General features: G+C 49.0%; 1 protein-coding gene across 1 annotated transcript in view; it reads left to right on the plus strand.

Annotated features, from left to right (window-relative positions):
* The first annotated feature begins 10,048 nt into the window (after positions 1-10,048).
* TBX15 (T-box transcription factor 15) overlaps positions 10,049-26,493 on the plus strand; it is a 94,913-nt gene continuing 78,468 nt past the window's right edge. The window contains exon 1 of the mRNA XM_057415972.1: positions 10,049-10,977. Within this exon, the coding sequence (XP_057271955.1) occupies positions 10,776-10,977 (202 nt within the window). The 5' untranslated portion in view covers positions 10,049-10,775. The remainder of the gene's footprint in view (positions 10,978-26,493) is intronic.

The raw sequence follows: 26,493 nt of genomic DNA on the forward strand, positions 1-26,493 counted from the left end.
GAAGGCGTTTGCTGGTGAAATCTTTGCTCGCCGCCGCCCTAAGCTCCTTCAATACAAGTTATTGGGTTACACTCGGCTGCTGTGTTATAAGGGGCATGTGCTGGGTTGTTAGAAGCCTCTATAAAAGAATAAAGACTTAATGGCAGCCCGAGCCTGAAACTCGTTTCCCTACACGTTATAACACAGTCCGCAGACGCCGTTTAGTAGCGACAGCATTAGGGCCAGTAGAAAGATAAGTCTCGTATTATTTCTATTTGATCGAAAGAAGAAAGCCGTGTAAGGTGTTTCCTGTCTACTCGAGAGTTTGTGCGGGTCTTTAAGCAGGTTATTTCTTTGGAAAACAGCCACGGAGCCCATTGTCCTTATCTGATGCTTGAAAGATTGGGGAGGAGAGGAAGGAGAAAAATCATTGTTAAAAACCACTTTGAAGTTGCGCAACTGTTGCTGCTCCAATTTTTTTCTCCAGTTTCCAGATGCACCAGAAATCGTTACTTTGATCTCATAAAGCAGCAAATTTTTTTTTTTTTTCCTTTTTTTAAGTACTGGTTGAGTAACTCGGAACGTAATGGCAAACACGCCGGGAACTGGGTCACCGGGCAGCCCGGAGAAACCAGCGCCGGCAGCGCAGGCATGAGGCGACGGGGAAGGACGGGGCTTTCTCGCCAAACGGGCCGGCTTGCCGGAACATCTGCAAGGGGCTAATTTTACGTCCCTGCTCCTTTACAAGCGAAAAGCCTCTGCCAGTGCACAGAGCGCGCTGGGGACCTTTCCTGGCGGAGGGGAGCAATGCCACGGAGAGGCGTGCACACACATGGACGGGTTGCGGGGGGGCGAGGGGCTGTTACAAACGCGGCTGGGGACATAGAAAGGGCCGGGACCTGGAGTAGCAGAGGGTCCCGACCTTCGTCAGAGCAGCCGGGAGATGTGGGAGAGTACTCTGCTTTCGCTGGTGAGCGATCAACCCTCTCTGAGCCCTCCTGAAAAACGAGAGCCCCAGACAAAACCCCTCTTGCAAAGCTGCCTGCGCAGGGATGCGTGGGGCGGCGTTACCAAAGCCAACCCGACCCGGAGCCTGAGCCGCTGGGGTGGGAGAAGCTCTCTCCTGTCTGATCCCTCCTGCCCGGAGGCAACTGAACCGGCATCCCGGCCCCTACGGTCACGGCCACGGCCGCCGCCGGGCCTTCTGGGACCGCAGAGTGCGGGGACGGGAGCAGCAGGCTGCCAGCTACCCTCCGCTCGGAGGGCCCGGGGGGTTTCTCGGGCTGCCCCTTCCCTGACCGAGTCACAGCCACCTGCCGAAGGGCTTGACTCTGGGAGACATTCGCCCATGCGGAGGTCGGAGTCAAAAGCAAAGGAAGAGAGGGGCGGATTCGAGAGAAAAGGACCCCATCAATCTCCCATGAAAAATAAACAAACAGCGCAGTTTGTCCAGCGTGGGTTGTGTTGAACCCGGCTTTGAACGCGGGTCATTTTCTTACTAAGCAATCGCTGCTGCTGCATGGCTTTTCCATCCCTAAAATAGACCGTCGGGTCAGCCCGCTCTGCCTATATCCCAGCGTGAAGGGGATCCCGTCGTGCCACCCTGGGGATGTTTCCAGGGCCTGTCCCTCCCGGGTGTCGGATCTGGAGGGATGCCCGGCCCTGACCCTGCTTCTGCCGTGCTTGGATGCGGAGGATGCGCACTGCTGTCTGCGCGGGCAGAGACAAACCCGTCTGTGGACAGGATTTCGGTGTGGGGCCGCCTGGACCCATGCGAGCCATTGGCACCACGAAGACCTGGCTCCTGTCGCTGACGAAAGCTCCCAGGCAGCGCAGGGCAGACACCTCCCCGCAGCACGGGCTGACGCAGGGCCGCCTCTCACCGCAGCGTCGGGAGCTACGGGCGGGGAAATCTGTGGTCTCCAGGGGAGGGGGCAAATCGGTGCCGCTGAAAGAGGCCTTCCCCTGCGAAATGGGACCGCAGTGACCCGCGGGTGAAGCGGCGGGTCTGCCGCGACCGTTCCTAACCCGTGTTTTTAAAAGGGGAGAAATGGCGGGGAGAGGGGGAAGAAAGAGAGACAGAAATGGGATGCTGACATTGGGGAGTCGCAGGGAGACATCAACAATTGGTGCCTATAGACCACACCAAAGGACTGCAGAGAAACAATAATATGCCTTGAAATACTTCTTAATGCAATGTTTGCATTGGGCAAGTCCACAAATGACGCCGAATTTGCCATCACAGGGGAAAGAAAGCAGCAGATGAGGAGGTTTAGCCAACATTCCTCTGAAACCCGGCTTTAGAGTGAAAAGAGAGGAAGGGAGAGGAAGAGATTTTTATAATCCTGAAGGGCAAGAGGAGAAACCACATAAGCGCAGAGCCAGCAAATGCGGCAGGGCAGGATTATCGAGGCACAGGGGGATTTTAACAAACGGACGGATCTGCAACGAGATATCTGTGAAGAAGAAAACTTCCAGTCAGGATTGCTACGGGGGCATTTTTGACTCAGGCTATTGCTCGGCCTTGCTATTTTAAAAGAGGCCACACTTGTCCCTTTTGTGCATTGCCCCCCCCCCCCCCCCCCGAAAGAAGGGATGGGATTTGAAGGCACCCCCAGCCTGAGGCTCGTCCCGGTCTCCGCACCAACGGGGAAGGAGGGAAATGGGGGCAAATATGTGTTTGCTGGCGAGGGGAAAGCCTCCAGGTTCCGGTCAGCCTCTGCCAAACAAGCAGTCACACTCAGATGAGCGCTTAATTGCCATTGTGTTTTTGTTTTCCAGAGGCAGTGCCCCTATTCCCCGAGCGCGGCTGCAGTGTGGCACACGCTGGCTCTGTCTGGTTGTTGTAGCGGCCGAGCTCGTCACGCTGGGGACGTCCCGCCTGACCGAAACCCCAGGTCAGGAAGAGAACCAGCTGAGCCCTTCAGGCACGGAGGAACCGCTGGATGCCGGCGGCTGAGCATCCCCTGCACGGGCGGCGGGCCTGAGCCCTGCAGCGGGTCTCACTCCTTCCCTCGTCCTTTCCCTCCTCCCTCGCTGGCTGCGCACCCTGAGGAGACGAAGCCGCCACTGCTTTTCCCAAAGCCAGAGGCGGTTGTTTCACACGAAACTTCCCGGTCGCTGCGCCCATCCCGGGCAGCCTCGGGAAGCGCTATCGAGCTGCCAAGCCAGTGCCCGGCCTCACGGCCCCAGCCCCGAAAGCGCTGGGGAGTGGGCTCTCTGCTCCCCGGGGGTGGGCTCTGGGCTCGGCCCTCGGGCTCCTCCTCCGGGAATGCCGCAAGCCACTCGCTTGACCCTGGGTGACTCCGTGTCCGTCCCCCCGCCTCGGCAGGGAGGCTCAGGGGGAGGGCACGGGGGCAGAGAGAGGCCTTGCAGCGGGGGGAGCACCGCACACGCTGCGGAGTCGAGGGATCGTGTGGCCACGTCTCCTCCGGGGCACGAAGGGAGGAGATAAATTCACTTCTAGTACCAATATCGTGACAGAAAGTGACCCCGACAGGAAACCGGCCAGCACCGAGAAGGGAGCGGGGGGGGGAATCTTTGCAGATTTCCGCGCCTTTGCTGGGAATGACCGGGATGGGCTGTACGGAGACTACAGGGCTGCGCCGAGGGAGATATAAAAGTTCGGCTGAATCAGGGGGTGTCACAGGATGGCATCGCCCCTTGTGACACGCATCCGTTCGCTTCCAAGGTTTCTATCTTCCAGTCGGGAAAAAGCCGTGAGAGGTGGGCAGGGCTCACGGCAAACGAGAAACCAGGAGCAAATCCTCCCGCGACAGCCTAAAATTTCGACCTGGGATAGCTCAGTCCCCGGCAGCTTTTTCGTTACTAGAAACTAATAAAAACAGTATTAGAAACTAATAAAAGCTAGCGTAATACTAAATCTGGGTAAAATCCGGCCGCGGAGCAAAAGCCAGTAAGGTCTGCAGGGCGGAAAGGGAGCCCGGGCCGGAGCCCGGTGGATCGTGGCCGGTTTGTGGGGACCGGAGCCAAGTTCTGGCACTCCCGCTTTACACCGCAGCCGAGTTTCATGTGAGGAGAAATAAGTCGAATTGGAAGTTCCGGGGTCTGTACATTGCCGGGCCTGGCGGAGTAAATCCCGGTTGGCAATAGCGGGGTAAGCACATCCCAGAGCCACCGCTCTTTTGAATAGTCCCATTAAAGTCTGGTGCGTTTTAGGGTCGGCCCTAACCGGGATTGTTTACAGTATAACACATCATGTATGAGGTAGGAGAGCGCACAGACCTCTCTTGGTTCAAAGAGCTGTGCCTTGAAGGGGGGGGGGGGGGAAATCCCCTTATATTTATTTGACTGAACACACATTGAAATGTTCTGTGCAGCTCGGCTTTCTTCCCTGAAAAAGGGGACTTGGGATTCCGTTTCGGTAACAAGGGGCCGGTTGTCGGCCTGCAGCGCCCCATACGAGAACCATTGTGTGAGAGACCTGCAGCGTTTTCTGGGGGACGCCGCTTTTTCGCCTGTGCGAGGTGTGGGGACAAGGAGGGGGAATTAGGGGGGAACCGTGGCTGCCAGGTGGGTCTGGCCTGCACCGGAGGAGGTGGCAGCTCCCAGCCCGGCAACTCCGGCAGCAATGTACCGTGGGCCCCCCCTGAGAGGGGGAAGCCCCACATCTCCCCCCCTCGTCACATCAATCCTGCGGGTTTGGGAGTCAACAGTTACATTGGGGCTGAGGTGGAGATCAACCAAAAACTCCCCCTAAACTACAAAACCTCAAACATCTTCAATCTACCCCAAGTTATAACAGCGGCAATAATCTGAAGTACCTCTTCAACGCGCCGCAGTGTAAATGCTGTTCGTTATCTGTGTGGAACTGATTTTTCTTTCCCGGCAGAAAATTAACGCCCGGCTGAGAACAGCCACCTTTCAGACTGAAATCTCCCGGCCAGGACTCTGCCCGAATCGCTGCCTGGCCCTGGCCCGGCTTTCCCGGTGCTTTTCGCGTCCCTCCTGCCGCGCCGTGGGGCGCTGGAGAAGGCAGCCGCGGCCTGACCCGGACTCGAAGCAGCAGCGGTGCTGAGGCCAAGCGCAGCGTAGCTAAGCCCCTCGGGCCCCGGGAGGTGCTTGTCGCCTGGTGGGCAACATTCCCGATGCGCCCTGGCTCAGAGAATCTGGGCAAAGCTCTTGTCCTGGAGATTGCTAGATAAGAGCCCGGCTTCTGGCTTCTCCCCGCTCTTTCCAAGGTCCCCTAACCCCCTGAATGTCCTCCGAAATCCCGTAAGGATGGTTTATGTCTTGGGGAAAAAAAAATATAAACCCAACAAACCAAACTAGATCAAAGCAACCCCAAAGCACACCAGACACAAGAACCGCTTCTCAATTCCTTCTCTCTGTCCAGCATCACACTCCGAGCTCACCTGCAAACGGGGCCAGAGACAGGGAAAATGAGGGCCCGAGGAAACCCCAGCGAATGCAGACGGGGCCAGGGGTGAGCGCAGGGGGCAGCGGAGCCCAGGGAGAGTCCCCCCTTCCCTTTGGCACCAGCGACCTCGTCCGGCTTTGCCACCTCTTCTCGGGGGGCAGGAGGGGACACACGGCTGTCAGGAAGGTAACGTGACCAGTAGCAAGCTGTGCACAGGCTGCCATGGTTGATTTAGACGCTTACAGGTCTAAAGGAACAGAGCAGAGAGCAGCCTCGTCCTCCTGGCCCTCACCACCCGAGAGCTGCAGCCGTGCGGTTTCACTGCCCTGGGGACACCTCAGCGCAGGGCGAGGACAACATCTGCGGAGGAAGGGTTCTCCAGGAGGAGGAAGAGGGGAAGCAAATACAGTATAGAAATGCGGCAGGAGTGGGGCCCGGGGTGCCCGTGGGTATGCAGAGGGGTGTCCCGGGACACTCCTGGGTACGAACGGGGCGTCCCGAGGTGCTGAAGGGTATGAGGAGGGTGTCCCTGTGTGCCTGTGGGTACTAAGCGGGGTGTCCCGAGGTGTGCGAGGGGATGAAGGGGGGTGTCCGGGAGGGCGCGCCCTCAGGCTGTGCCCGGGGACTGCAAGGCACAGGCAGCCGGGAGCAGAGCAAACGCGCCCGTGTGTATCTGTGAGGTTCATGCAAGCAGCGAAAGCTGAAAGCTGAGGAAGATCTGCGAGCCTGCTGACAGCCGGGCGAGGTGGGCTTGTAGGCGGCAAACGAAGAAAAGAGCCCCGCTTATCGTTCCGGGTTGTTCTGAAGTTTGGCGCGGTAAATACAAAATGCATGGCTTTTAATCCTGCCTGTGGTGTTCCAAGTGAGTTAGCTGGGAAGGCAGAAGGGTCTCTAGCTGGGATTTTGGTCTTTGTTTGCCGGGGGAACCTGCTTTGTTTGAATTATTCATCATAATTGCTTATTTCCAAACAGCACCACGGGGAGGCTCCGAAATGCAGTCAGGTCTGATTAGTGCCTGCGAAAAAGCAACGCCCGGAGCTGGAGGAAGTTCAGGGACAATTTAAGTTCCCGATTCGTCTTCCCTCCCCCCCCCCCCCCAGGCTCCCATTCCCCCTCCCGGGAACACTGGGGCCGGGATGGGGCTGAGCAAGGGCATACGGGCCGGGGGACACTGGGCATTTTGTGGCCTTAAGCCCAGGAAACCTTGCCAGTGAGTTTCTGCTCTGCTTGGTCTCCTTCTGCCACCCCGAAAACAGGAGTGACAGAAATAATGTGCGAGCCTTGGTCCGCGGTGCCAAAACAAGAGGGAGAGAAGTCCTGGTAAAATGGAGGGAAAGTACTGGCTGGTTTTTATAGTCCAAGTGTGTAATCGGATTTTTTCCCCCCTCTCCTGATAGAAAGCAGATAAATTTAGGAAGGGAGAGCTAAGAGAATAATTACAGGGTGAAGGTAGTTAAATTTTATTTTGAGTCCCAAAGGCAAAACCTGACATTTTATTGCAAACATCTGGAAAGCTTAAGAGACTGGCATGGTGTTTGTTTAAACACTAATAGAGATTTTTATTCTGTAAAACACAAACAAAGGCCATTTAAAAACACTTGAGACTGTAAATATTTTGCGGTGGTTCAATTCTCAAAGCCTGAGAAAACCGGGGAAAGGGAGGGGGACGGGGGACGACGAATCGAGGGCATAATAGGGGTGTAATTATGAATTACTTAATAATACGCAACAATACCGTTTGTGCAGACCATAAAAATAAATTGCAGGCGTATTTTTTTTCCCCGCAATCACAATAACTGACCCCGCGCAGCTCGGGACCGTCACCTCTATCTAGTTGCCAAGCGGAGACCGGGCTTCGCTTGAAACTCGCCCCTTAAACTCACCAGCCTCGAAATCCTCTGGTCCGTTTTAAAAGCAAATCGACGTTGCATTAAAGTCCAGTAAATCACGCGCTCGCGTTATCGGGCAGCCTTCAGCCCCCACCCCCTGACTAGTTTTAACGTTGTTTTCAATTAGGAACTTACAAAAATAATAATAAAAAATATATTAAAGAGTAAATTCCTGGGCTAGGTCTGGCTAAAGGACCCTCGGTAACGTTTTCCTTGCGGTGGAGCAGTTTGGAACTGGCTGGGCTCAGCCCCTGCAAGCAGCACATCTGGACAGCACTCGAGCCCCGCAGCCGGCTCCCCTTATTTCCCTTTTTCCCCTAAAAATTTTTCCATATCTAAACAAATATTTTCAGGCTCGCTCTACAACAACTGGAAAGCGGGAGTGAATGATTTCTTTATAAACCCCGGGGCCTGGCCCTGCGACCCTTGCTCCTGCCACTTTATTCCAGGGAGCAGTTTCCTGGATTTAATGGGAGCAACCCTTGTGAGTGAGGGTCTGGAATAAAGACCAGGCAAAGGGACGCATTCATCTCTGGAGGCTGGGGGCCAGAATGGGATTTAAATCCAGATTAAGTCCAGGTCGGCTTCAGATTTAGGCCGTTTGCCGCACGGAGCGGTACCCGGTCCCTATCACCTCTCCGACTGGGAAGAGCCCCTGGAACCGACCGGCTGCCGGCGACGCAGCGCGGCTGCATTTTGCTCAGCGAGATGCTGGTGCAAAGGCTAGATGGAGCCCCCCATCCCGCGGCTTGAGGAGTACGGGTTTCTCCGGGAGAGCGCTCTCAGCCCAGGGGGCAGAGATCCCTGTGAGGGGCCAGAGTGGCCTCCCTCCCCACATCCTCATCCCTCCCCTCTTCGCCTGGCACATCCCCGTGTGGCGGGGCCGCAAGGCCGCTGCGCGGGTTGCCCTTTCCCTCCGCTCGGACTGAGGAGCAGCAATGCCTTTGTGTTTATCGCCTTTGCACTGCCCGGCGCGGACGGGCAGAGGGAGTACGAGCTGCCCTAATTCTCCCGAGCATCAGGGCAGTGGCAGGGAGGCGGAAGAGGAGCGGCCGGCGGCGGCTGTGGCTCCCCGCGGTCCCGGACCCCGCTGCCGGCCCCGCGGGGAGCTGCTCTCCCGTCCCTGCTACCCGGGGTCTGACAATTAGGGGCCGTGTTGGCACAGGAACTCCCGCTTGCTGCCGTGGAGGCTGCCCGGGCTCCCCTGCTAGGGCTCTGACACGGCTCGCAGACCCCGAGCAGCAGTGCGGAGAGCCCCTAGGTAAGAGACCCGAAAAGGGTTTGGGGGACGGGGGGGTGCTGCTTAAAACTGTCTACCCGTAAAACCACGCCTAACGTGCTGGAAAACGTATTTCTGAGGTCTTACACCAGCCCCCAAATTTCGGTTAAATCGCCCTGCCTTTCCAACACCGTTTCCTCTCGCTAAAACGCTATAAATAATCCTCTGTTTTCCTGGGCTCTCTTTCTAAAATCTCCTCCAGCTTCTTCAAAAGCCTTCCTTGCTGCCTGTCTTCCAGAGGAGGCTTTCGGAAACAGGGAAACGGAATTTGTTTGTTTGTTTGTGAGACATCCCTTTGCCGGGGCAAGGACACACAGCATGGGCACCGGCTGGAAAAGCTTGTGCACGCTATGGGTCCCCGCTCCTCCGTCAGTCCCGCCGCCGGCTCCCACCTCTGCCACTCGCTTCCTCCGGCTGCTGACGGGAGGGGACAAGGACACACACACGACACCACGTGTGGCAGCGCCGCTGTGCCCGGCTCTGAGCCCTCGGCGTGTGACCTGTCAAAGGCAATGAACAAGAGGGGAGGGGAAAGGATCAGCGGGGAGGGGGTGTAGAGCGGGTGACGGGGACGCACAAAACCTGTTTCTCGGCCTAGATAGCAGGGCTTAGCCTTCCTGGGATCTCCCGAAGAAGCGGCTTCTTTCTCGCTTTTCATCCCAAATCCCCGTCCGTGCGTCTGCAACACCGGCGGACTGCTGCCACCCGGGTGAGAGCCAGTGCTTTAGGCCGGGAATAGCGGGCTGAAGGGCTCCGCCTGGCCAGGCAGATGTGGGCACGGTAGGGATCACTCCGGGAGCTAAAAGAAGTATTTGTGTTCCATCCCCTGCCCCCTTCACTTATTTTCAGCCCCGTTGAAAAAAACTCTCGCCTAAGAAAACCGTCGATCTCCCTTGCGCTGTTGGAAGCAGCTCTGCGCCTTCGGGGAGCATCGGAGAAACACCAGCCCAAAATAATCCCTTCCTGACATTCGGTGTGTATCCTCGCCCGCTTTTCCACCGTGGCTCGATTTATAGTAACTCTCTCCCTTACTTTATAATTATTTATTGTTTATTTTGAACCTGTACTCGATCCTCTGGATCAGATTACCCCCGTCGGCTTTCCCTGCCGTATTTTCCCTGGACGGTGTTTCGTTTGACTTCACCTATTTTTCCGCGGTCCCATCAGCTACTGAAAACACGCGATGCTTCCTTCCTTCACCTTCTCAGACTCGGCCCTTGTTCCTTTTTCTTGCGACCCCCCCCCCCCCCCAAGGAATGTGGGAGCTGCTGCACACCGTCCTTAGAAGGGAGGGTTTCGGGGTAAGGGAAAAAAATAATATACATGTATTTATAAAAAATAACCCTCCCTTCCCAAAGAGAAGGCGCTGTCACTGCCGGGGGAGGGGGGGGAGGGAGGGATCTGTTCCATCTGCCCCGCTGCCCCACGCAGCCTGCATCGCTTTGAAGTGCATTCCCCCCCCCCCAACACGTTGTTGTTGTGGGGCCAAACACCGACGCCGCCGGCAAGCTCAAGGAATACATGACATGAGTGACGTTTGAAAACCAGCCCCTGACCCGCACCCCCCGCGTGGTAAAGCCCCTCGGGGATATTTTGCCTGGGGATTAGTTGCCGGCAGCCCCTGGGTGCGGGGAGTGAAGTGCGGGAGTTGTTACCTCTCTGCATTTAGAGCTATGGCTTTCCTACTGGCTCCCCGATCTTCAAACAGTTAATTCTCCCGGCCGGTGCTCCAGGACTCAGATGGCCAAAATTCCTCTCCCTTAAGCCCGAGTCTCCCTCCCCTCCCCATTGGGTCGCAGCTTTTGGGTCTCTCCCGATCGTTGCTTCCTATTGGCCGCGGAGAGGGTTTTTTTTTCCTCTCTCTTTTTTTTTTTCCCCTTGACAGGCGCACGCAGGCTGCCCGGCTCCTGCAGGAAAAAAAAAACAAAAAAAAAAAATCCCAGAAGTTTGGATCAATCAGAGAGAGACAGAAGGAAAGGGGAGAAGGAGGGAAAAAAATAATCCAGGCTGCAGCCCCTCTGAGCAAGTGCTGGGGACCTGCGCTGAGCACACCCTCCCGGCTCCGCCGACGGAGTATCGCAGCCTCATGTAGTGCCTTCAGGAGTCTACTGAGGGCTGGTTCTTCTAGGGGTGCAGCTGGGGACGGGTGGGGGGAGACAGAGGCGAGAGGCTCTACGTCTGGTCCCCGAGCCCTGCGCTCCCAGCCACTGGTCGCTCGTCCGCCCAAGGGTCCGGGCTGGGGGATAAGATGAGTGAGAGGCGAAGATCGGCGGTGGCCCTCAGCTCCCGAGCGCACGCTTTCTCGGTGGAAGCTTTGATCGGGACAAATAAAAAGAGGAAACTGCGAGACTGGGAGGACAAGGGGCTGGATTTGTCCATGGAAAGCCTCAGCCCAAGTGGTCAGCTAGGGGACAATGAAGATCCGACTCAGTGCCTGGACCTCAACCCCGGTTAGTGCAACAACTTTCTCTTCGGAACCCCCCTGCCCCAGCCCCGCTCGCCGCGAAGCCCTGCCGGGAGCTGCCTGCCGGGAGGGCGGCGCCGGGTAGGGGGGACAGCGAGTCCGGGGAAACATCCGGGGCTAGGGGCAGAAGGGAAGGGGAGGCGGATTTTGCGGGGATTCCTTAGATTTAGTTTTTTTCCCTTTTTCGGTTCACGAGAACTTTTTTCCTATTAATTCTACCCCACCCCCCTCGCCCCTCCATAACTTCATGATCTCCTGGGAGGGAACGGCGTGTCCCCTTCGCTTCCTCCTTCTCCCTCTCTCCTCCCTCTCCGTGCCTGCCGATCGCGATTGTCCTTCCCGGGCGTCTCGGGACACGCGTTTTGTCTCGCTCCGGAGCTTCCCCGGAAGCCGTCTGCTTCGGGGCAAAAGAGTGGGGCACGACACTCACATGCCCCCGCGGGAGGGATCAACCCTCTCCTCTTCGGTGCGGCTTCCCGACACACCGGCCACCACCTCGAGTCTGCCCCGCCGAGACCGTGCCGCCCTAACCCGACGTTTCGGTGAGGGAGGCGGGCGCCCCACATCAGCCTCACTCCAAGGCGAGCACCGGCTCCAGCACACATACCCGCTCCCTGTGGCGAGCTCACACCCAAGACCTCCACGGGCCGGGAGGGGAGTCTCTGCCTATCATAGGGACACTGCCCCTGGCAGGGTAAAGGGCCTCAGGGGGAGCGGGAGCAGCGGGTGAGGGGAGTTCCGAGGCGTCCGGGTCTTGCCGGGAATCAGCGCGTAGGGAGCAGCGCCGGGCCCTGGCCCCTTGCTTGGCTGCGTCGTATTTGGAGAGAGAGAGCATGAGACGCCCCTCGTGGTATTCGCATGTTTAATTTTAAACGTTTTTCTGTTTATTCATTTTTATTTAAAGGGAGCCGGTCTCTTGGAGCCGTTATTTGGCTCAAGCGAAACCCCCGGGCCGCTCCTGCGTCCCCCGCAGGCCGCTTCTCTCCGGCCTAAAACGACGGTCCCGAAAAAGTAGTGACCCCGGAGGGTGAAAGAGCGCTGCCCTTCGCTCCCGCTCTGCCTCCCTCCCCGCTCTCCAGCGGGTTGGAATGGGACAGAGGGAGCGGCCCCGCTCTCACAATCACAGCATGCGGAGAAAGAGAAGTTTAGAACATTTCTCTTTACTTCTTTTTTTTTTTTCTTTCGTATTGGGAGGGGTGGGGAGCAAAGGTGAAGCCATTTCTGTGCGCGACCCAGACAGAGAAAGGGCAGAGATTTCCCCCACTCGCATCAAGTCCACTCCGCGACACTTGGAAGGGAAAACACCTTTTAAATACTTTACTTGATTTCTTTGTATTGCCGTGACGTTCCCCGCGCTATCAATGAGCATCAACTGCCCAAAGCGCAGTATACCCCCCCCAAAAAAACCTAAACAAAAGCAGCAAAAGAAAAATAAAATAATAATAATTAAAAAAAAAAACACACACAAAAAAAAAGAAAGCACAAAAAAAGGCAGAAAGAATTCTATTTTGAGGTGTAAAAAAGAAATCTACTGAGTGTTTTTGAAGGGAGAGAAGGACTGGAAACTGTGGAGACCTCGCCCCGCTCCGCTCTCAAGTAGCCGAGTTTCAAATTTGCTTTTAAGAGCAGCAGCCGTTCCCGGTGCGGAGCCTAAGGAAAAGGAGGTAAAATCTGGTGCCTGGGACCTCCCTCTCAAAGGGCTTCAAGGAGAGGGGACAGGAGCGGTCAAAAGAGCCAGCACTAAAAATTACAGCTCGCGGCATCCAAGTCTTCCCTGTTCCAAATGATAAATACGCGAACGAAACGACCAAAAAAAAAAAGAATAATCCGTTTTCCAGTAACAGAAAATATATTTGCACCAGTCTTTTTTTAAGAACCGTCTCTCTTTAATTTTTAGCCACAGTAGGATATATATTTAATTTTCCCTCTTTACGAATTTGAAACAAAAAAATCCCAAAACTGGAAAACTCCCCCCTGCGCTAAACTGGAGAGCGGGAGAGGGTGGCTGCTAATGCCTGAAACCTTAGAAACAAACGTGATGTTTTTCATAAAGCAAAGGAAATCAAGAACAGTTTGAGAAATCATTTTTAGGAGGTTGATAGACTTTAAATAAAGTCCGCCACTGTAATTTGCGCAGTCACTTCATTAAAGCTAAATCCTCCGCGGTGTACCTTTGCTGCTGGGTGAAAATTGATTAGCGGCTCTATAATGGCCACCAAATTCCAGCTTTACAAGACCCAATTAAGAGAAAACTTTACACCTAAAGTATTTTGAACTTGCCAAATCTCCATCCATCTAGAAAAAAAAAAAAAAGGAGTTTTTATAGCGTCCCAAAGGTTCAAAACTCCAAGTCGGTGCTCCCGAGGAACGCGGGGTTGTTCCTTCTGCCGGAGGCATTACCCGTGCGGGTGTGCTTGCGGAGAGGCCCAAAGGTTACACTGGGCGCTGGGGAATTAGGTGCTGGTTTGCGTGTGATAACGGAAATCGCTTTAGCCCCATTTATCGACGTTTTCGCGTCGGAAATCGCTTTAGCCCCATTTACCGATGTTTTCGCGTAAACCCCCTCAATTTCAGCTCAGGAGGGTCTGAAGGGCTGGAAACCGCTCGTCGCTGGGAATTAAACGCCGGCAAGGGAACAGTAAGCTTCCGCTCTTCTCTTCGCGGCTCTTTCCCGTGTAGGATTTTCCTCTCTGTCCGCACCGCGAGTGACACTCGTCGGCCCATGGAGGGTTGCGGGGTATCTGTGAGGCGGCCCCGCTCCCCTCCGGTTTGGGGACTTCGCGCCCTCGGTGCTGGGCATGTACAAAGCGCAGCCTTGGGGTGGGGTGGGAGGCAGCGGTCCCTCGTTCCCCCGTTTTGGCGAAATCCCTCACACCTAGCGTGCGGTTTTACAGCTTTGCCCAAACCTTTCGGTGACGATATTGGCGATTCCGAGTGCAAGAGAGATTCCCCCCCGCCGCCTCCGCGTCTTTCCGTTTGGGGCGAGGTGGGCAGGCTGGGGGTGCCGGGCCCGGGGCGGGGTAGCGTTGGGAAAGGTGAGAAAAGCGAGCGGATAAATCTCACAGGTTTGTAAAAAAACATCTCCCGAGCATCCAAGTTATTTATGTTTCAACCGTGAATCTTGTCGCCAGAGTTAATGTGCTGTTTTACGAGACTCATTTAAATGGGGGGGGGGGGGAAGGAGAGGGGTGAAGGAGAGGGGTGAAGGAGGGGGAGAGAAATCAAGCCGGATTTTAATCGCATGCCGATTTTAATCACAGAGTTGTGGAAAGGAATTCGAGATTACAACGGTTCTGCTCCTCTTCCATTCCCGGTCCACTTGGGGCCGCGGGCGGGTTGAGGGCAGGGATCGCCTCGGGGCTCACTGGAGCCTCCCTATGCTGCTGCCCGCCGCCGGGCCCGGCTGCCCCGTATCCTCTGCCAGCCCTCTGCTCTCCCGCCCCTGAGATACATACGAGAAGGAGGATGATGATAAGGAGGAGGAGGGTAGCTGGGCGCTGGCGACGGCGGTCCCCTCTCCGTCCCCTTGGCAGGTTTGGTTTCAGAGGGCAGCAAAACAATGGGCTCGGATGACTTCTGGGTATTTATAGATTAAACCTGAGCAGCGGAAAGGTCACGGGGGGCCCAGGCGCTGCCTCCCTTGATGTATATATTATTTATCATCGTTTACAGCGGAGGCTTTCGACGGCCCTTTCCTCTGCCGCTCCAGGGGTGCAGGGACAGAGCGGGGCAGAGCCGAGCAGAGCCCTTTCCCCGTCGAAAGTTTCAGACTTCTTTTTCTGCTACACTTCTCCCCCCGGAAGCGTTTCCCCCACACGGCTGCCCCCTTGGGCGGCGGGGGTCGGTACCCTGTGAGACGCGCTGCATGAGTGCTTCGTGGGCAGAGCAAAACAGTGCGGCTCAAAACGTGTGATTTCTCGTCTTTCGGACGGTCCCGTTCCTCTCAAAGAAACACGCCGGCGAATTTGTAAACGAATTTCGCCCGTGCAGTCTTCGTGTCGCACATCCCACCGGTATTTTTCATTGCATGTATTAAAAACGCACGCATCCGTTAGAACAAGCAAACAAACCAACAAACAACACCCCCGAACCCCAACAAAAGCCACAACAGCAAAGCAATAAACAACAAACCAAAACAAAAGACAAGAAAACAAGACATGTTGAGAGGGTTTTGTTTTTGTCAAGCCGCGAAGACATTGCGTTGCGAATCTCTTTTTGTTCCGTATGTTTTTCTGAAGCTACATTAGCGAGCTGCTACGAGGCTTTGCAACGAGAGAAAACAGCACGGCACACGTTTTCAAACCTACATCGTGTTTATTACAGACGTTTATCTCTAAGGTTGAGATCCGATGGCTTGAGGAAGAGTAAAACCACCCCTTTTACCTCTGCGCGTTGTCGTGCCCAGCCCGGGAGGGTGCAGCAGTGCCCACCCCAACCCCGCTCCGCAGCAGGGTACCTGCTCCTCCTTCCCTGCCCTGTACCGCCGCAGGGGGAACGGGTTGTAAAAGAGGGAGAAACGGGATTGGTAATACGTGATTTTTGTTTGTTAATACCACTGCTTCTGAATGCTCATATTGGTGAAGACCCACTGTTTGAGCAGTGGCTGCTAAAGGCGTGAATAAGGAGTGACTTAATTTAGTTCCAGACATAGTTTCTCACTTCAGTTTTTATTTGAGTGCTCGGTGGATGAGACTAGGATTTCGAGAGCTGGCAGAAAACTTTTCCTCGTCTCTTTCCTGAGGTAGGGTGCACTGGTGTACACCGCCCTTTGCACGGTCCTAAGGATTTGCTGGTGAGCAGCGCTCCATAAGAAGGAGGTGTAAGGCAGACAGCATCAGCTTTGCCTGTAGCAGAAGTCCTTGGGAATGGGATTTGCTGATGCGATGTCTTTCTAACAAATGTGTGTGTGACTGGGATTGCATGAATTCATTCCACCTGTTGGATCATCAGTTTGCCTCCTAAAGAGGGGATGCCGAGCTCAGATCCATTGCTCCCTTGTGTATATGATGGGAGGAAACGCGAAAATCTGACCCTCATAATGCCTCTGCTCCCCCTGTACTCTGGCCGCAGAGCTAACGCTCTTGCCCAACCCAGAGGAGGCAGATGGAGCTGTCCAGATGAGAGCCAGGAGAGCCCTGTGGGGGCTCGGGAAGGGGTTGCCTTAGTCAAGTTCATGCAACTCTGACCTTGGAGCCGGAGGAGACAGGGAGCGAGAAGGATTTGTCTCTGCGGTAATATGTGTCTTCCTGAATTGGCGAACTCCTGCTGCTGGGTTTGTGAAACTCTTCCTGCAGAGAGGTAAATTACTCACGCTGTATTAAGGGGGCAGGTAATAGAATAATAGAGACAAACCTTATAGAGCAGCAGAGTGCTAGAAAAATGGCAGCTTGTCAAACAACCTCTTCCTTTCTTTTATATATATTTTAAATCTGCAGAGTTTTTTACACAGGTTTATTCCATCTGCTGGGAAGGGCAAAGCAGCTATTTCAAAAGAGGTTTCTTGTCTTTGACAAGAACTTTGTGAGGATCCGCAAAGCTTCTGTTACAAGCAAAAGTCAAGCAATTCCTTACAAACCATCAATCACTTCTCCCTCCTCCCACTTGGGACTGAGCGCTTATATCAAATATCAGCCCAGCTAGCCTCTCCTCAGCAGAAGTGTCCTCCTTTATCTGTATCTGTCTCTAAGGAAAACTGATGCTTTTTTTTTCAGATGAAAAAGTTGAAAGATGTCTTCCAAGAGCTACATTCAGGAAAGAGCATTTGCATTGTTTTACAACACAGTGGGTGCCGCTTGAGTCATCTCTATTCACACATATCACTGTTCCTATTTAATTAGTTGGATTCCTGTATGAGTCTTTGCTTACGGTATTACGTCTTCAAAGGCCAAGAGTAGTTTGTTTGTTTGTTTTTTTTTTAACTTGCCTTTTTTTTTCCTGCCTTCTGAACTTGATTAATACGCTTACATTAGTTTAAAAGATGCACTAAAATCAGTCTAAGAGCGCTCGAGAGATTTGACTATATTGAGACCTGGCTCAAAATGGCATTTACACCAGTTCTTGTTGCAAGTGAAATCTATTCAGGTGTGATTTAAATCACTTCAAGTGTCCATACTGAGGTCCATAGTTCATGCTGGTGATGTAAAATCAAGTCCTATTAAAGAAGCATAAGACTTCTAAAACTGACATTTCAGAGATCAATATTGTTTCCTGGAGAGGTTGAGCTTGCTGATGACTGTTAATAGAATCCCAGGACTCTGTGCTAGCTCTTAGCTCTCTGACATGCTCCTGAGTAATACAATTGCTTTGCAGTAATGGGGTTGGAAGTGATGTTTAAGTCTTGACAGCAAAAGCAGGGTAGGTATACATGCAAATGGTCAGTACCTGCCAGCCCGGAAGCTGTGTGGCTCCATTAGGAAGAGCAGCATTTCTACCTGGGTGTACAGGGAAAGGTGGATGAATGTAGGCTGCCCAGTGCTCCAAGTGCCTCGTCCTGTCCAGAGCAGCTTTTCATAGCAGGGCATTGAAAGATTTGGCTTTTCTGGCTTATTATTCAAACTAGAGTTTCCACAGGTAGAGTACACTGTGCAGCAACGCTGAGCCAGTTTTATTTCCAGAGAAAAAACAATGCTGTAGCTTTTTTCTGCTTATTTCCAATACTGGCTTAGAGAGGTTACGAATCCTGCATGTTCTGCACGCAAAGCATCTGCTGCCTCAAAATAAAATGTCACTGCGTTTCTTGTGGTAAAAGCTGTAGCGTGCTTTGGTGAGAAGGGCTAGAGAAAGATAACATGGTATAATAGTAAGATTAAATAGAAAATATTTTTGAAAGCAGATTAGGAAATTTTAAAACTCGGAGAGGAAATGTGGTGCCAATTCCAGTTCTAGCAACAATATTCATGCTGGAGGCACCTTCTAATGGCGTATTTTGCAAGATCAGAAAACAATGAATCAGTAAATCCATCCAAGAAGTGGCAAAAGCACTCATTACAATACTATTTACAACAACATTTCCATATGACGTTTTCTCAGTTCAACTACTGATATGACAGTGCTGTAAAGATGGTGAAAGGACTGTCCAAGTCATACCCTGTGACAGTGGGTTGTCCAGTGTTTGCTGTATATTTGCAAATGCCAGTTTACAGCTGCTAGAGGGAAGACTCCACCTAGCAAGTGTCTTAGGCCAGCAACAGTTGATTTGAAGCAACAGGAAAATTCAGAGGAGCGTTTTTAGTTTTGGGACTGAGCAGAAAAAAAGTGAAGATCATGAGGAGGCATTTAAGTTAGGTTGAATAAAAGCTTTTTTTTTTTTTTTTTACTTTATTGAGAAACACAAAAATGTAGATTTTGCCCAGCCTTTAAATATTCATTTTTGCCTCATCAAACTACTGAGCTTTTTTACATTACACAACTATTTAAAAAATGGATCCCCAAACCTCCCTGTTTAAATACCTAAAAAAAAATTTAAAAACTAAATTACAACATGAATTTGCAATTACAAAAAAGGAGACATTTTTGGTTTCGATAATAATGAAACCAAGCATTGCGATATTCAAAACTGCTTCCCAGTTTTCCTTCTAACAAGCAAAGTTATTTGCCAATTTCGGCAGGATTTCATAAATACATTTTTATTTCTCCAAGGCTGTATTTTCTTGGTCAATTCACCATATAAATCTATATATGGTAAATATGTATATATTCACCTTTATATATATATATATATATGTATAAAGAATTTCAGTTAAACTCCTGAATGGTAGAATTCAGTCCCTGCGTAGTAGATGGATTCAATGCACTGTATCTACACCTGCTCATTCCTCTTAAGGCTTTGCCTTTGAGGAAGGAAATCTTCCAGTATTGTTAAATGGCCATTTTCTGCAACGTCCCTATGTATAGCTCTTGGAAAGGAGCTTGTGAAGAAATTATTGCTAACCACCTCTAAAAGAACTGATTTACAGTTTCTGAAGAGTACTTAAGCAACTGGTTAAGACCTGACAGAAATCATATTAATAATCAGCATACTTATATGAATGCAGCCGCAGCAAAAATGGTTTTAAAATCAGCGGCCCAGAGCACACAGAGTGATTATGAATGACTTACAGTTCTTCGGCTTCGCTCAAGGACTGGATGCACTCTTGGCTTGCATTAACATTTTTCCCATGACCAATGAATTAACAAACCCCAGCCTCTGCTTTTAGGAGCTTCAGGAAGTAGAGAACTCTCTGATCAGAAATCTACCCCAAAACTAAGGAGAAAACTGAAGACACCAGAGTGTCTTGCTTTTAATGAGTAAAGAATAGTGCACTGTAGACTTTTTAAGAAGCTACATCAGTCGATAGTAGTATCCCTAAATAAGATACCAAAAGTACTGACTAACTCTGTGGATGTTTATGGACAGAAAATTGAAGGAGAACATAACATAACATTCAGAAATGTATGGTGCATACAATGTGTAGGTTAGGGAGTCTTCAAAACTAGGTTCTTGACGTTTTATTCCTGAAATGCTTGCGGATCAGTTCTGTAAGTCTAAATTTGCTATGGAAGAAGGGACCTTGAGAATAGATGGAGAGATTCACAGGTAGACTTTTTTTTTCCACCTACATGCCACACTGGGTTGTCCTCAGTTCTGCTCAGAGGATCCTTTTCAGAGGACAGTTATTAAATGTTTCTTAGTGCTATTATTAACACTTCTACAAGCATAACTCAGTTTGATTAAGATATTATCCCAGTGCTGCCCTCTCATCCCTTTTTCAGCTTTGCATGAGTGCATTTTGCACAGATAAATGCAAATGTCGTTTTATTGTGCTTTAAGTAGTTTCCTCAGGGCAAAAAAAGAGGCATTTCAAAGAACTTCATGGTGCTGATTTTCAAGGGCACAGCTTTTGTGACCCTATTTTCAGTGGCGTTAAGAAGGTGCAATCACCACAGAGATCTTGACCTCTTGCTTGATTTCTGCTCTGAAATGCCTAAAACAGACACTGATAGCCAGAAAGCAGCCTCCTCCCTTAGCACAGCTGTCAGGAGTGGGATCATTTTGACTTATGTACAGGGATTTCTTTTCTGTCTGTTAGAATTCTGTGTCGGTCTGTACGAGTAAAATAATCACGACAGTGAGGTTAATGCCTGGGTGATCACTTTTATGCTGTGGAAGGATCATGTTTTCCTTTGCTTTTCAGTTTTGCTGTAAATGTCTGATAGTGTGAAAACTATCAGGTTGGATTACACACAGGTTTCTGGATTATGCCCATCTTTGAAATTTCTAAGTGCTCTTGCTTTTTTATTGTGTCATACAATAAACCAGTGCTCCGTACGTGGCAACAAGGCTGTTATTTTAAACAGAGAAGTTGGTTTTTACTTTAGGAAGCTTAATCTTTTCAATGCCAGAAGGTTGTAGGAAGCTGGGAAAATACAGAATACAGCATATGGCCATGGCTGCCTAATAGTTTTTATTTTGCTCCAGAATTTAAAAGATAAACAGAAGATTTATTATTGCAGGATTTGGGGGTTTCCTGTGGCAGGCTCCTTGGAGCAAATAAAAAAAGGTCTTAATTTACCATCAAACAACTCTAGCAAAGTCTCCATCTGCCTAGAGGCAAGGCAGTCACGTTATTCACTTCAATGCTCGGGAGTGTTACCCACATAAGACTGTAGCATCACAGTTCTGTCCTGCAGGTCCCTGCTACACTGACAGGGCAGCAGAAAGCCTACACTGCCCCGTTAGAGACTGCACAGCTTATTCTGCACATAGTAATTCTGTTTACTCCATAACTCAGGAAATTGCGCCTGGGCTGGGGAAAGGGAGGGCGGCTGTGGAAGTGCCTAGCAGCGTGCCATTACAGAAATGGACAATAATTAATAGCTTTTGTGAAAATACAGTAATATAATGCAGCTTCGGGGGAAAAAAATAACCCCTTGTTCTGCTTCTTGGAATGAAAGATTCAATTGTGAAGTGGCTGTTTGTTAGAAGTGTTTCAAGACTGATTGCTCGAGTTACATGAAGGTGCTGAGCATCATTTATCCAGGGTAATTTGGGAATAATTGATTTAGAAAAAATGGAGAGAGGCTTGACTGAGTACATCTGGGGCACACAGGCGAGTAATCCAGTCTGGTTACAGACTTTAATAGAAAAGTGGTTCAGCCCCAAAAGGGGATGAAAAGCATCTGAGGCATTTGTTGCCTCTGTCCTTTTGCCATGTCAGATGCCCTGCTCCTGGTTGTGTTCTTGGCACCCTATGGTCTGGGATGTTCCTGGGCTTCTGTAGGTCCTGATTTATCCATGGTCTAAGAAATGGTAGAAGAGTAACAAATCAAAACCAGGAGTGCTGTAGCTCAGCCTGGATGAGGACTGGGTCCCCTGTGTTGCTCTGAGGGGCTCTCTTAGCAGGGGTGGGGACATAGCACACCAGTGAATGGACAGGGTCACTGTTGTGTTAGCTTCACTTTAATGTTGAGCTCTGCGTGTGTGCACTGTCCTCCTGGGGATGAAGTGATGGTGAAATCAGGAAGAGAAACGGCAGAAAGTGGGATCACTGTTGGGAAGGGAAGAGAATGAGGCAGGAAAGGGAGCGGTTCAGGGTTTCATTTCCTACCCAGCGGCTGCTCGGGCACAAAGAGGAATTAGGAGCTATTTTCAGACTTTTCCCCTGCAGCTGGGTACCCTCCTTTCCACCCTCAACCCCCAAGTAATGAATCGCACGGTTCCTAGAAATGAAACATACAGTTTGAAAGAGTTTTTGAAGGCAGCTTAGTACATTATACCAGGCAAACGTAATCATTTTGTGTAGCTTAGATATGTAGGAGGCCTGAGGGAAAAATGGGAAAACCTCTCAAATAAGTGGATGATTTCCTGAAAAGGAACAAGGATTCTTCCATGGTCTTTGTACTCTATGGTTTAATATGAAAAATCAGGAATCTCAGAAGAAAAAGTAAAGATTCTTTAAGATGAAATGTTTTCTTTTACAGTGATTTTTAAAAAATAATATTTTAAATCCTATTTGCTACTTTTTCCACTTTGATTTGGGTCTTCAGCTTTTTTCCAATCAATAGATGGAGTAGTTTTAAGTCTATTTTACTATGCAGCTGCATTGGCTGTACATTTTTGATTTCCATTGTAGGTAAAAATCAGCTATTTCAGTGCTTTAAATTATTACTATTGAAATTGCCAGTATACAGAAGGTTATTTATGCGCCTGATAGAACATGTTAGTCATTATTGCAATGAGTGTAGTCATTTATTATGTAGGTATACCTAGAGGCAATTTCGAATTGCTAATTAAATTATACATAGCATACTTCTTATTGTTAAGGAAGTAATTAAACTTGACTTATGATCAGCTACCAGAGCTGATTCAGCCATCTCCTTCTGCTCAAAATGTATACTTATTATTTTGTGTATTTGTGTATTTTTCCTGGGAATGGAGGGAAAAGGGAGGCAGCTTTTCTGCACAGCAGCAAAATTGCTTGGAAATGTCACCCTTAGCCAAGGTGAAATAATTCTTCATTGAAATAAAGACTTAAGGTAGTAATAGTTCCTTATTACAATCATTTGTACTCGAATGAGAATAGTTATTTGTGAACTGACCTGTGGTCATTTCATTTATGAATATTCAGACAGTTGCAGAATATTCGTGAAATCGTTTTATGGTCCTGTATGAAAGTATAAAGAATTACATCTCAGATACACGTTGCATTTACACAGTGGTGATGTCTGTTGTGCAGATGGAAGGGAACAAAAAGCTTATTATTATCATGGTCATCTAATGAGGTGTATAATAATTATTTTGTATTTTTTTCCTGAAAAATAAGTGCGTTTCTTTTTCAGTCTTTTTTCCCTGTTTCTGCATCCTTTTTTCTTTATTCCAGATTCACAGTTGTAGTATTTTTGACTTATCTGAGTTATGACTCTTCTCCTGTAAATCAGGATGCTTATCCAGCTTTCTTTCTGAAGCAAGATGTGATTCATTGTTAGCACTTGGGTTGCTGCACATACTTAGACTGTTGACTCTTTGTGACAGCCTGATGATCAATTTTGCTTACATTTAGCACTACAGTGAAGTGTCAGTCCACATCCAGGATTTCGGAACATTACACTTGTACAAAGAATAATAGTTTGAAGGTGTTGCTGGTTAGTCACCTTCCTTTAATAAGACAACATTCACACCAACCTTTTACACTGCGGTTGGCTAAATTTTTTCCGATGTACATACTCAGATGTGCACTTCATTTCATATGCCAGACTTTGCTCATTTGAGCACAGCATGTCAAACGCTCTTAACTCTTCCCTGGTATTTCTCTCATTGAGGAACAGGGACTTCAATGAGGATTTTTCATTATTTTACTTGTGGTCTGAGTTTGACATCGTTTAATAATAAATTGAAAGGGCCGCTTGATGATATTCGAGTAGGAACACACATCTCAGTACAGTGGAAGCCCTAATCGAAGTATAAAGAAATCAAGGAAGTAGAGTTTTCTGAAGTAGAACAGAGGTCTTGTGTTGTTTCACTGCAGGATGGATTACTGGTGAAATCTCCGTTTTAGAAAGGAATATTTTGTGACAAAATATCAGAAATTCCTGAGACATGTTTCCTCTTCCTCTCTCTAAGATGTTGGGAGAAAAACCCTTTCTTCTTGTATGCTTTAAAAATAAACAAGGGAACAGAAATCGTTCATTACTCGTTTGTGGCTGCAGAGAGCGATCTGAAAGCTTAGTCTGCAGAGTTTGCAGAGCAATTAGAAATAACAGGCTTTCCAACTCAAATTGTGGGCTCAAAATGCATCCTGATTTAGTAAGGAAAGCACAGGAATCAGTCAGTGATGGAGTCACTTACAGAAGAGATTTGAGAAACTGGAGATCTAATAGCTACATTTTCTTAAATTAAATTTAGGCTACCCTCAAGCAAGCAGCTGAGAACTCCAGCCCATCCTATCACTGCGTAAGTGACAAAAGCTTAATGGTGACAATGACTTCAACCAAATATCTGATACTCCCGATTTTTAGTGAATGTAGTTCTGCCTCATTTTTGGGTTTGTTCTATGATTTGTTTTGTTTAAGAACTGGGGAGTTTTTGCAGGGAAGAAATTTCCAGTGCTTTTACTAATTCAGGAAAAGTGACAATCTAATACTGTACAGCCAAGAATTTGGGTTCGAATGTCATTTTGCTTGCTGTATACTTTCTCCCCGTTGTGTGTATGCATAAGCCTTTCTATATGGGTTTACACTATGTACACGTATATATTATACTAATAATATTTTGGAGAGATTTCTATTTTTTTTTTTAAATAAAACTGTAGTCTAATCTTTTTTTCTTTAGTCTAATCTAGACCCCTGAATTTAAACATATTTAAAATATTTTAGAAATAGCAATATTTTCTGTTCTTACTTTGCACTTAGTGTTTGTTATGGCAACGGGTATTAGATACTAGTGCTGCATTTGATGGCTAGAAATAAGAGAATCGTGCTCACTGAAAGGTTTCAGGCATTTGGTAATGATAGCTACTGTCATTTTAGAATGGAACACCTGTTCTTGCATAGGGCAGCAAAAAATGCTTTGCTTTTTGAACGAGAAAACATTGGTTTATGCATCAGTTTATCCCATTAAGTTTGCAGCAAGTACTTAACATTCAGAAGTTGAACTGTCTGCTTGTCTTTGGTGAGAACCACTCGCCAATAGTAACATTCCCATTTATCCAGGAAATATATTCATGCAGCAAGGGTTTCCCTCTAGGCAAAAGTGGAGGTGAAATGCTCTTATAGAAGGGCAATTCAAAAAGTTCCCTGTGTTAAACAGAAGTGCAAAAAACTCTTTTAATGAAAGACAGATTGCAAGCGTTTGCCTAAGATTATCACTCTGCTAAACTGAAGCAGAGCAGTTGAAATTCCTGCATCATTTACACCCCGCGAGCAAGGCAAGGGCAAAAGCTGGAGGGAAAATATGGGATAGTACAGGAGCAAACAGCTGTGAATAAGAAAAAGCTGCACTTTCAGTTGCTGAATCTCTCAGCAAAAGAAAATAATAGTTTAGTATAAGCCAAAATAAGCAAGCCCTGGGCTATGCCATGCCATAAATCCTTAAAGGGACACTCTCAACTTGGATTTAAAGTAAATACCCACCCCCAACCCCCTCAGTTCTGAAGCCCTGCAGCTCCCTTTAAATACCTTGCCTGGCACTAAAAAGTGTATAAAACTTCAATTTTTATTCTTGGGGTCTTTCTCTCTTTGTGTTTGCAAAGGTGGTTTCTGTTAGCCAGTTTCCTCCTTGATATCTGAGGCCCTGATCCTGCCAAAATATATACATGTCCTTTCTTGTGGTGAGACTCCCATCAAAATCCCTCCCAGCAGGAAAGGTGAGCTCACATTTATGTGTTTGTAGGATCAGCGCCTAATTGTAGGGGAAATGGAAACTGCACAGAGTTTTGTCCATAGCACAAAGAAAACAATAGAGAATATGGAGTAAAATATATTTCTTTAATACTTCAATTATAGAAACGCTAGATAGGGTGTGTAACTCTAGTAAGGGACAGATATTTCAGAAAGGAATGCAATTTTTCTTGTTATAAATACATAGTTGCAAGCAAAAATGCCATTAAAATAGCATGCATTGAAATTATTGCAGTTGTGAAGTGAGGAATCAGGTTCTTCATTCTCATTCTGCATTTTCCATTCAGAGTAAAACTGTCAAACCCTTTTGTTGCTTGCTATTGAACTCCAGTGGGACTTTGCTTTTATTTCCCTGGTGTGTGATCTTGTCCTGCATATTTAGCAGTTCTGATGATGGAACTTAAGATAAGTCCATTCAGAATTTGCAGTATTTTTTAAGTCACCTTTTATGGTGGTAACAGAAGACAAAATGTTAAACAAAATGAAACTGTGACCCCTTATATGTCCTTATTCAGAAAAAATAATCTCACTGAAGTCACTGGGAGCTGGAAAATGCATCGGATGCAATTTAGACATGTACTTGAGCCTAAAAGGTTAAACTGCATTTAAAATTGAAAGATGTTATCAAGATTTAAAGCATGATACTGGCATGCATTCCCATAATTGAAAAATCTAGTCTAACTATAGCATGCTACCTTTATTTGGGGCTAGATCTGGTTGACAGAGACTGCAAACCTGCTGTCATCTTACAGAGCTGGGCAAAGACATTGCACAAAGCTCTATCAGACCCAACATGAAGAATGGGAATGATAGCAGACTGTTAAGGGAGAAATTATTGTTCTTTCTGGGTATCGATCAGCTGGAGCTGGGGAAAGGTGCTCTGCTAGCTATTACTGGGTTTGGATTTCAGTTGCAGGAAAGTTATGAAGAGAGGCCATCTGTATTTCTTGTTCTCTCTTCTTGCACAGTGGTGCAGCTATCTTACTGAGGGCCAGTTGCAGACCATAGGCAAGATGTTAGCCTTTAGATCTTATAAAATGAAATAGGAATGACTGCACTTCAGAAAGATTTTATAAGCATTTCCCACTCCAAAGGCTTGGTTTTGTTCTTTTTCTTGGTCTTGAATTCT

Source organism: Pezoporus wallicus, unplaced genomic scaffold (assembly GCF_028554395.1).
Source record: "Pezoporus wallicus isolate ANWC-B61680 ecotype Strahan unplaced genomic scaffold, APGP_CSIRO_Pwel_v1 contig_6814, whole genome shotgun sequence".
Taxonomy (NCBI): Eukaryota; Metazoa; Chordata; class Aves; order Psittaciformes; family Psittacidae; genus Pezoporus; species Pezoporus wallicus.